The sequence below is a fragment of the Sebastes fasciatus genome, chromosome 4 (genome assembly GCF_043250625.1).
Source record: "Sebastes fasciatus isolate fSebFas1 chromosome 4, fSebFas1.pri, whole genome shotgun sequence".
Classification (NCBI taxonomy): domain Eukaryota; kingdom Metazoa; phylum Chordata; class Actinopteri; order Perciformes; family Sebastidae; genus Sebastes; species Sebastes fasciatus.
This window is the reverse complement of record NC_133798.1, coordinates 29,717,093-29,728,235: the sequence shown is the minus strand read 5'-3', so window position 1 is coordinate 29,728,235 and position 11,143 is coordinate 29,717,093. Positions and strand designations below refer to the sequence as shown.

General features: G+C 37.4%; 2 protein-coding genes across 3 annotated transcripts; both read left to right on the top strand.

Moving 5' to 3' along the window:
• The first annotated feature begins 814 nt into the window (after nucleotides 1-814).
• On the top strand, nucleotides 815-4,429 carry LOC141766547 (uncharacterized). Its single transcript, XM_074633486.1, has 2 exons — nucleotides 815-1,568; nucleotides 3,159-4,429. Exons 1-2 carry the CDS (start codon nucleotides 1,376-1,378, stop codon nucleotides 4,286-4,288), a joined length of 1,323 nt encoding a protein of 440 aa, XP_074489587.1. The 5' UTR covers nucleotides 815-1,375; the 3' UTR covers nucleotides 4,289-4,429.
• Nucleotides 4,430-5,767: 1,338 nt separating this feature from the next.
• LOC141766545 (uncharacterized) lies at nucleotides 5,768-10,224 on the top strand. 2 transcript variants are annotated; one of them, XM_074633484.1, is made up of 2 exons: nucleotides 5,768-6,483; nucleotides 8,607-10,224. In XM_074633484.1, exons 1-2 carry the CDS (start codon nucleotides 6,291-6,293, stop codon nucleotides 9,818-9,820), a joined length of 1,407 nt encoding a protein of 468 aa, XP_074489585.1. In that variant the 5' UTR covers nucleotides 5,768-6,290; the 3' UTR covers nucleotides 9,821-10,224. The 2 variants fall into 2 exon arrangements, with proteins under 2 accessions (XP_074489585.1, XP_074489584.1); XM_074633483.1 differs by having other exon boundaries at nucleotides 6,136-6,483; nucleotides 8,598-10,224.
• Nucleotides 10,225-11,143: the final 919 nt, after the last annotated feature.

Here is an 11,143-nt window from a genome sequence, read left to right as displayed (position 1 = left end):
AGAAGGTAAAATTATACAGTGTTTCACCAAAAAAGCAAAGATTAGAGAAACATAAAACAAATTATGAATACAAATTTGTGCAGCAGAAGGACATGACTCTTTTTTAGTAGAAGTACAAATACATCATTCAGGTCTCTAACAAGTGACCTGTGATTTTAAATATGGTTAGTGCATTTATAATGTAGCAAATTGCATAGTGTAGCATGTCCAATTTTACTGTTATGATACCATTATTATGGAAAATACGATAACCAAATTTATCCTTAATTTGTTACATTTTCAGAATCACAATCGGGTTTATTGCCATGTTTTCACATACAAGGAATTTTCTTTGGTGTATTGGTGCATAACATAAACACAGTCAGAGAAAATGAAATTAAAAAATAAAAGCAAGAATCAAGAAAGATAAATATAGAATATAAGAAATTTACAATAGAAATATGAAAAATACTATAAAAATGTGTACAATATATCAATTAAAATGAAACGACTGCAGTTTTTTAGAAGTAGTTTTGTAGTGTAGTTCATGTAGTATGCATGCGCTGGTTGTGCATGCAGCCTGTTGCAGTTGCTCTCTGCTCGTTTCATTTTGAAACAACAGAACAAACATTCACAAACGTCCCCAATAATAACATTCTCGGTACAAAGAAACTTAACAAACCTAATATTAATATAAAAGAAGCCAGTATAGATACAGGAAAAACATATTATATATAAAAATAGATAAATAAGTAAAGAGAATATACACAAGTAAAAAAATTAAAAATTAAATTAAAAACAAAATAAAATAGAATCTATTTATATAAGTTTGGTCACTTTTATTTTGAAGGAGAAGTGGTACCGGAAGCAGTTCCCCGTGTCTAACTTGAGCAGTGCGGAGTCTGCTTGAAGAGGTTTGTTCCCGGGTCCTTGTCCTCCGTGAGTTCTGCTCTTTCCGTCCCGTAGTTCATCAGATACAACCGGAGTGAACCAGCAGAGCCCGTATGTCTGGATCAACCTGTTTAACTGGACTTTGTGCTCATTTTCGGGCCGTTTAACCTCAGAATCATCTCCGTTAGCCAAGAATGCTAACTGAAGTTAGCTGCAAATAGACGGAGACGGAACTCGGCCACACAACGCTCGTCTCAGTGACTAATCGATAGAGATGAAACTGGAGCCACAATGTCCAGATAAACCTGTCTGAATGGACTCTGTGTTGGTCCCTTTTAGTAGAAAACGTCTGAACTGTCCTGGTGTCCTACGAAGCTAATGAAGTTAGCTTGCTACAGGAAGTAGACGGAGACAGAGGTAACCTAGCAACACAGCTCATGTCAGAGTGAGCTCACCGTTTTTAACGGAGTGTGTCTGGAGGACACGGTACTGGGATTTAGTGAAGATGTCTAAAGTTGAAATACTGAGAGCTTTTGTCAACCAGCGACTAACTGCGGCTGCTGATGAGATATTTGAGCTGTTTGAAAGGACGATAGCAGAGTACGAGGAGGAACTGGAGTTCAGTTCAAGAGAGAATCACCGACAACGGAAACTACTGGACGCTGTTTTACACCCGGATGTCCGGTTACACAGAGCAGGTTGGTACCGGTTCATTGTTTTATTATCACTCTAAACTGCTGGGAAACCTCAGAACCTTTACTGAAGACAAAGTACTAATAGGACACTGTGAAAGTACTCTGTTACAAGCAGTGAATGAATGTAATTAAGTACATTTACTCAAGGAATTTATTTAAAGGGACTGTTTGTAAGAATCAGAAATGCTTGTTAACAGCGACACCTGTGGCCGTTAAGTCTCGGGCTTGCGCTTGCTTGCTCTACATAGACATGAACGAGCATCGCTCTAAACAGTGAGGCGACATACGTCAGCTAAAAGCACAATATCACTCTATATTTCACCTGCTTGGCAGTAATGTTAGCTGACCAGACGAAGGTCTTTCCATGAATCAATGCTGATCCTAGTGTTGGCAGCAGAGACTCTGGCCCTGGAGACCAAAGCTACGGTCTCCCGCGCGTCCTCCGACCGCGGCCAACACTGTTTAGCAAGACGGGCTGCACTAGATATAATTCTGCGGTTTTGGTGCTTCCGTTTAGTTTGTGTTGGAGTCTGAATCTGAACAGTGTAGCCACACGCGAGCGCGCATGGGACACCGACCCGGATTGATTTATACTTGTAAGAAGTTACAAAGTGTCTTGCAGGGCTCCAGAGTAACTTTTCCACTACCAACTTTATCAGTTAGTTTCACCAGCACATGATCAGGTCACACCCCTTTTTTTTGGTTTGATCATTTTTACATCATTATTCTCATTTTCATTGAAAAACATATTAAAATGATTTGGTGTGATTTATGTGGGGATCTGTAACGAACCAAGATGTTTTCTTAAGTCTGTAGAATATGATGTGTAGGCCAGGACATCTCTGCAGCGCCAAAATATTTAATTTAAAATGGTATTTTGACACACATTTCACCTTTAACAAATATGGCAATTTCCTCCTCATCCTCATAAACAAATCAGAGTACTGGTTAATTGACTAATCGGTCGTTTTGGTCTCAGTCAACTAAGATTTCTTTAGTTGATTATTATTTTTTTATGCTGTTTTCATGCTGAATGACTTATTTATAAGAAATTTATGAGCATATCTCTGGTAAACACAAGATTTAAAGTGGTGTTTTTGTGTGATTCTTTGTGGTGAAACTTAGTTTAACAGATCTATCGATTAAATCAACTAATTGATTTAGTCAATAAAATCGTATGTGTGTTCCTCGACTAAGAATTTCTTTGGTTGAGTACACACATAGTAGTTGCAATCCTAGAAAAATTTTAAAAACATAGTTTCTTGTTGAGAAGTAAAATGGCACATTTTTTCACTTTTGACAAAAATACATTTGACTATAAACACATATTTATTCAAAACTATTTCAAGAAATGGTCTTATTTACATGGACGATCAGTAAATGTACATTTAGTATGAAAAACCTTTATTCTTTCAACTTTAACTTTATTGCCCCCCAGGTAAAACACATAACACAGACATGAATATAAAACATAATAAGTAATAAGTCATACATAGGGCATACCACAAATTATGTAAAGAGAAATGCAAAATCCTGTTAACATGAAATTACAGTGTTCTAATATGTGTGCATGCATTTCATTATTCTCCACAGTTGACCAGCAGCTGTTGGTGGTTAACGAAGAGGTTTCCCCTGAGCAGCAGGAGTGGAGCCCCAGTCTGGACCAGGAGGACCCAGAGCCCCCACACATTAAAGAGGAACAGGAGGAACTCTGGACCAGTCAGGAGGGACTCCAGACCAGTCAGGAGAGAGAGCAGCTTCAATGGCTAGAGGAGGCTGATATCAACTTCCCTTTCACTTCTGTCCCTGTGAAGAGTGAAGAAGATGATGAAGAAAAAGCTCAGTCCTCACAGCTTCATGAAAGCCAAAGTGAGGAGAACAGAGTGGCAGAGAGAACAGAAGCTGAAGGAGATGACTGTGGAGGACCAGAACCAGCCAGGAACTCAGATCCAGATAGTCCTTTACAACCAGCTGCTCATGACAAGACTTCACACTACTCAGAATCTGAGACTGATGACAGCAGAGATTGGGAGGAGACTCAGTCAGGTTTAAACCCTCTGCAAAACAATGAAGTACCTGTAAGTGATCTGGAATGTAATACTGGAAAAACATCAGTTAACTCCTCTGAATGTGCTGGAAGGTTTGGCCACAAGGGACATCAGCAGAAACACACTAGAGCACAAACACGAGGGAAACCATTTAGTTGCTCAGTTTGTAGTAAAAGATTCACAGACCATAGTTTTCTGAGACGACACTTGACTGTCCACACAGGGGAGAAACCATTTGGTTGTTCAGTTTGTAGTAAAAGATTCTCAGACAGTAGTAATCTGAGACGACACCGGGCTGTCCACACAGGGGAGAAACCATTTAGTTGTTCAGTTTGTAGTAAAAGATTCACACAAAAGGGACATCTGAGACAACACTTGCGTGTCCACACAGGGGAGAAACCATTTAGTTGTTCAGTTTGTAGTGAAAGATTTGCAGACCATAGTAGTCTGAGACGACACCTGACTGTCCACACAGGAGAGAAACCATTTAGTTGTTCTTTTTGTAGTAAAACATTCTCACGCCATGTTACTCTGAGACAACACTTGACTGTCCACAGAGGGGAGAAACCACCAGCGTTTGTGATGAATGATTCGGTCGGTTCTGTTTTGTCAAAAAACAGAAGTGTGTTGGTGAGAGCAGCAGAAATAAATGAAGTTGTAGAGATGCTTGTTTAGCCATTTTTTTCCAGCAGGATTTAAGTACAGAGGACAAGACTTGGATTTATCACTGATCAGCTAAAAACTGTCACACTTAAGGCTGATACAGATTCCAAAATAAACCTTTTCAGCTAAGATGAAGCTGCACAACCATTTAAATTCCGTTTTTTTGTCTTTGTTATTTTGTTGTTTTATAGCTACTGTGCTTTTTGGTATTACATGTATTAATTGATTAAAATGTTTTTTAAATTGTCTTAAAGTATTTGTATGTCTCCTATACATCAATATAGTCATCTTTTGTGATTTGTGAATAAAATGACTTGACTTAGCTCCCAATTACACAATTTATTTCTAATTTAATGGACTCTCCTGGTCTTGAATTAATCTGTCATCGTGAGTAAAACATGAACAGTTGATTTTTCAACTGCTCACACTGTATTTGGTTTTATTTCAGTCAAATCATGTATTGCAGATGTTTTGTCCCGGCAACAAACCTCCAAGTGTCTACAAAGACATATCTGTCCGCCCAGCTCAGCAGGCAAACACAATGTGTGGAAACATAAAGAGAGAATTTTCTGTTCTAATTGATTAATCATTTTCACTCTAATTTTATATACTTTGGGGTAGTTTAATCTATAAATTGCATCATGTTTTGAAGCTCTTCATATGTTTTCATGGGAAAAAAAAGAGTTCAACCTATTTTCAATTGATGATATTTTACTTTTGTACTGCACTATATTTCAGAACGAAAGATTGTGCTACGTTCATATGACATCTATAGTTATAATGGTCACTTTTCAAATCAAGATTTTACATTAAAAACATACAATGTGAAACATATATTCACAATTAAACAAGTTGCTCCAAGTCTTTTTGTCTTCTGACTACTTACAAGCAGTCATGTTACAGATATCTTACAGGTCAGTCTCTGAGTTGTTAGCCGTTCCGCGTCTCTTTACGTTTCCTCTCTAAACTTGTGAAATGTCACAGAATAAATTAAATAAGTTTATGTTCAGAATCGGGTTTGTTGTCAAGTAGGTTTTCACGTACAAGGAATTTGCTTTGGTGTATTAGTGCATAACATAAACATAGTAGGAGAAAATTAAATTAAAAATAAAAGCAAGCACAAAGATCAAGGAACATAAATATAAAATACAATAAATTTTCTACAAAAATATGAAAAATACTATAAAAATATGTACAGTATATTGGAATTAAAATAAAACAACTGTAATTTTGGAAAAGTATTTTTTTGCAGAAATGTGCAAAATTGTTCAAGGAATGTGCAAAGTTTCACAGTATGACGTGTAAAAAGAGGTATCAGCAAGGTAGGTTAATGTATCAGCAATAATAATCCAATAATATAGTAAACTGTATGAAATAATAAGATTCTCAGGGGCCCTTCTGCGGCTGCACAACCAATACAGAGAGACACGGGACTGTAAATCAAAGTTTGGTCACTTTTATTTTGAAGGAGAAGTGGTACCGGAAGCAGTTGACCGTGTCTAACTTGAGCAGTGCGGAGTCTGGTTGAAGAGGTTTGTTCCCGGGTCCTTGTCCTCCGTGAGTTCTGCTCTTTCCGTCCCGTAGTTCATCAGATACAACCGGAGTGAACCAGCAGAGCCCGTATGTCTGGATCAACCTGTTTAACTGGACTTTGTGCTCATTTTCGGGCCGTTTAACCTCAGAATCATCTCCGTTAGCCAAGAATGCTAACTGAAGTTAGCTGCAAATAGACGGAGACGGAACTCGGCCACACAGCGCTCGTCTCCGTGACTAATCGATAGAGATGAAACTGGAGCCACAATGTCCAGATAAACCTGTCTAAGTGGACTCTGTGTTGGTCCCTTTTAGTAGAAAACGTCTGAACTGTCCTGGTGTCCTACGAAGCTAATGAAGTTAGCTTGCTACAGGAAGTAGACGGAGACAGAGGTAACCTAGCAACACAGCTCGTGTCAGAGCGAGCTCACCGTTTTTAACGGAGTGTGTCTGGAGGACACGGTACTGGGATTTAGTGAAGATGTCTAAAGTTGAAATACTGAGAGCTTTTGTCAACCAGCGACTAACTGCGGCTGCTGATGAGATATTTGAGCTGTTTGAAAGGACGATAGCAGAGTACGAGGAGGAACTGGAGTTCAGTTCAAGAGAGAATCACCGACAACGGAAACTACTGGACGCTGTTTTACACCCGGAAGTCCGGTTACACAGAGCAGGTTGGTACCGGTTCATTGTTTTATTATCACTCTAAACTGCTGGGAAACCTCAGAACCTTTACTGAAGAAAAAGTACTAATAGGACACTGTGAGAGGTATTGTACTTTAGTATTTTCATTTTATGCAACTTTATACTTCTCCACTTCATTTCAGAAGCAAACATTGTATTTTTACTGCACTACATTTGTCTGACAGCTTTAGTTACTTTACAGATTACAGATTTGTATCCCCTTCCTGTCAGGTGAAAACCTACAGATGTGTTGATGTTGAATTTTTGTGATAAACTGAAAGATAACTTCTTTATGTGTTGAGAAATTTCTCTTACTTCTTACGCTAAATAAAATACAATACAATACAATAAAACTTTATTGTCCACCAGGGTGGAAATTTGTCTTTGGCTCATCAAACACAGAAAATAACAGACATTAAAAGCCAGTGAGCAGTTAGTAAAAAACAGATACATCGACAGGTTATGTTACACATTAAAACAGGTCATGTCAGTGTCTGTGGCTTAGATCTGCTCAGTCACATTGTTGAGTTAAAAATATTGATGGCATTTGGGATGAAAGACTTTTTAAACACATTTTTAGTTGCCGGGGGGACTCTATATCGCCTCCCGGAGCTCATGAGCTCAAACTGGCTGAAGAGAGAATTGGAGCTATCTGCCAGGATACTCCTCGCTTTCTTCCTCGTCCTTTCTGTAAAAAGTTGAGTCAAGGGCCTTTTGGGTTTACAAATCACTATTCGAATGGTTTGTTTTTAAATGTTTAAAAAAAATATATATATATATATACACACACACACACACACACACACACACGCACACAAGTATGTAATAATAATGTATAAATCCCCAAATAGCACATGAAATAAGGAAAAATCCCACAACATTCTTCATTATTCAACATTAATTGTTATTAGTTATTATCAGACAGATATCGCTGTTTGGCACTGTTCTGGGCGCTGAAACGGCGGAGATGGAGACAGACAGTCAGAAGAACATGTCAGCCTGCTGCACCGCGTAGCTTCGAATACCTTAGAATATTTCTCACCGAAGCTTCAAAGCCAAAAAAAATGGTATTCGGGACAGCCCTAGAACAAACATATGATGATCTTATAGACTATTATGCATTACTGTAACAGTATATAAAGGAGTTAAAATTAGCACAACCTTAATCATCTGCAGCAGCAAAATGCAACATACACAACAGTAATATTAATCCCAAAATATTTTACTGCACAATGACTACTTTTACTTTTCATATTTTAAAGGTATAGTTTGGGTGTTTTGAAGTGGGGTTGTATGTGGTACTTATCCATAGTACCTTTTAAAAAAATCAATATCAGTTTAAGTATATGCTATATTTAGAATATTTTCCAACAGGGAACTGAAAGTGAAACTTATATATACTGTTTTTGTCAGTCTGGTGGCTTTTAACAGAGCATAGATAAATTTCACTTTCAGTAATGAGCATCCGGTTTGTGACAGGGTGATTTTATTTGTATCAAAATATTTTGCTTTTGCATTGTAACAGATGCCTTAATGCCCAGAAGTGCCTATGAAAGGGAACCTCATTATACTAGTGGGAATAAATTAAAAACTAATGCTGGAGTGATTTAGAGATGAATCAATGCGTCATAGGAAAATATTTGGCAGCAGTTAATAATACATTAATTGCTTAAGTGATTTTATTGTGGAAAAATGCCAAACTTCCTCTGGTTCCAGTTTCTAAAATTTTTCCTCTGTATATCATCATAAACAGAATATCTTTGGGTTTTGGACCGTTGACTGGACAAAAAACAAGCAATTTGAAGTTGACCCCCAGCGCTATGGGAAATTGTGATGGAAATGATCACTATGTTTTGGACACTTAATGAATTATACGATTTATTGATAATGAAAATAATCTGTAATTGCAACCCTAGAATAATTCAAAGGCACAATTTCTTGTGTACAGAATAAAAAATACATATTTTCTCACTTTTGACATGAATACATTTGACTATAAATACATATTTGTTCATAAATATTTCAAGAGGTGCATTTGTATGGAGGATCAGTAAATGCACATTAAGTAGGATTAACTTTTATTCTTTTACTTTATTGCTCCTAGGTAACACAGATGACCAGCAGCTGTTGGTGGTTAACGAAGAGGTTCCCCCTGAGCAGCAGGAGTGGAGCCCCAGTCTGGACCAGGAGGACCCAGAGCCCCCACACATTAAAGAGGAACAGGAGGAAGTCTGGACCAGTCAGGAGGAACTCTGGACCAGTCAGGAGAGAGAGCAGCTTCAATGGCTGGAGGAGGCTGATATCAAGTTCCCTTTCACTTCTGTCCCTGTGAAGAGTGAAGAAGATGATGAAGAAAAAGCTCAGTCCTCACAGCTCATTGAAAGTCAAAGTGAGGAGAACAGAGTGGCAGAGAGAACAGAAGCTGAAGGAGATGACTGTGCAGGACCAGAACCAGCCAGGAACTCAGATCCAGATAGTCCTTTACAACCAGCTGCTCATGACAAGACTTCACACTACTCAGAACCTGAGACTGATGACAGTAGAGATTGGGAGGAGACTCAGTCAGTTTTAAACCCTCTGCAAAACAATGAAGTACCTGTAAGTGATCTGGAATGTAATACTGGAAAAACATCAGTTAGCTCCTCTGAATGTGCTGGAAGCTTTGGCCATGGGGGACATCTGCAGAAACACACTGTAGTCCAAACAGGAATGAAACCATTTAGGTGTTCAGTTTGTAATAAAAGATTCACACAAAAGGGACATCTGAGACGACACTTTCGTGTCCACACAGGGGAGAAACCATTTAGTTGCAAAATTTGTAGTACAAGATTCGCAGACCATAGTACTCTGAGACGACACTTACCTGTCCACACAGGGGAGAAACCATTTAGTTGTTCAGTTTGTAGTAAAACATTCTCACGCCATAGTACTATGAGACGACACTTATCTGTCCACACAGGAGAGAAACCATTTTTTTGTTCAGTTTGTAGTAAAACATTCACACAAAAGGCACATCTGAGACAACACTTGCGTGTCCACACAGGGGAGAAACCATTTATTTGTTCAGTTTGTAGTGAAAGATTTGCAGACCATAGTAGTCTGAGACGACACTTGACTGTCCACACAGGGGAGAGACCATTTAGTTGTTCTGTTTGTGGTAAAACATTCTCACGCCATGGTACTCTGAGACGACACTTGACTGTCCACAGAGGGGAGAAACCACCAGCGTTTGTGATGAATGATTCGGTCGGTTCTGTTTTGTCAAAAAACACAAGTGTGTTGGTGAGAGCAGCAGAAATAAATGAAGCTGCGGAGATGCTTGTTTAGCCATTTTTTTTCCAGCAGGATTTAAGTACAGAGGACAAGACTTGGTTTTATCACTGATCAGCTAAAAATTGTCACACTTAAGGCTGATGCAGATTCCAAAATAAACCTTTTCAGCTAAGATGAAGCTGCATAACCATTTAAATTCAGTTTTATTTTTGTCTTTGTGATATTTTGTTTTTTTTCTAGCTACTGTGCTTTTTGGTATTACATGTATTCATTTGATTAAAATGTGTTTTAAATTGTCTAAAAGTATTTTTATGTCTCCTATACATCAATATAGTCATCTTTTGTGATTTGTGAATAGAATGACTTGACTAATAATTTAATGGACTCTGCTGGTCTTGAATTAATCTCTCATCGTGAGTAAAACATGAACAGTTGATTCTTCAACTGCTCACACTGTATTTGGTTTTATTTCAGTCAAATCATTTATTGCAGATGTTTTGTCCCAGCAACAAACCTCCAAGTGTCTACAAAGACATATCTGTCCGCCCAGCTCAGCAGGCAAACACAATGTGTGGAAACATAAAGAAAGAATTTTCTGTTGATTGACTAATTGATTAATCATTTTAGCTCTAATTTTATATACTTTGAGGTAGTTTAATCCATAAATTGCATCATGTTATAGAAGCTCTTCATATGTTTTTATACAAAAATGAGTTCAATCTATTTTCAATTGATATTTTACTTTTGTACTGCACTATATTTCAGAAGGAAAGATTGTGCTACATTCATATGACATCTATATTTATACTGGTCACTTTTCAAATCAAGATTTTACATTAAAAACATACAATGTGAAACATATATTCACGATTAAACCAGTTGCTCCAAGTCTTTTTGTCTTCTGACTACTAACAAGCAGTCATGTTACAGATGTCTCTGAGTTGTTAGCAGTTCCACATGTCTTTACGTTTCCTCTCTAAACTTCTGAAATGTCACAGTTTGATTTATATAAGTTAATGTTCAAAATCTGGTTTATTGTCAAGTAGGTTTTCATGTACAAGGAATTTGCTTTGGTGTATTAGTGCATAACATAAACATAGTAGGAGAAAATTAAATTAAAAATAAAAGTAAGCACAAAAATCAAGGAACATAAATATAAAATAGAAGAAATTTCCTACAAAAATATGAAAAAATACTATAAAAATATGTACAATATATTGGAATTAATATAAAACAACTGCAATATTTATAGATGGTAATTTTTTGCAAAAATGTGCAAAGTTGTTCAAGGAATGTGCAAAGGTTCACAGTATAAAGAGGTATCAGCAAGGTAAATGGACTTGCTTTTATATAGCACTTTTCTAGTCTTCCGACCAC

Excerpts from the sequence above, each read along its gene's own strand:
- LOC141766545 (XM_074633483.1), top strand. The coding sequence starts at position 6,291 with ATGTCTAAAGTTGAAATACTGAGAGCTTTTGTCAACCAGCGACTAACT. Across the intron at positions 6,484-8,597 it reads AGTCCGGTTACACAGAGCAG|GTAACACAGATGACCAGCAG; the intron begins GTTGGTACCGGT and ends TATTGCTCCTAG.
- LOC141766547 (XM_074633486.1), top strand. The coding sequence starts at position 1,376 with ATGTCTAAAGTTGAAATACTGAGAGCTTTTGTCAACCAGCGACTAACT. Across the intron at positions 1,569-3,158 it reads TGTCCGGTTACACAGAGCAG|TTGACCAGCAGCTGTTGGTG; the intron begins GTTGGTACCGGT and ends TATTCTCCACAG.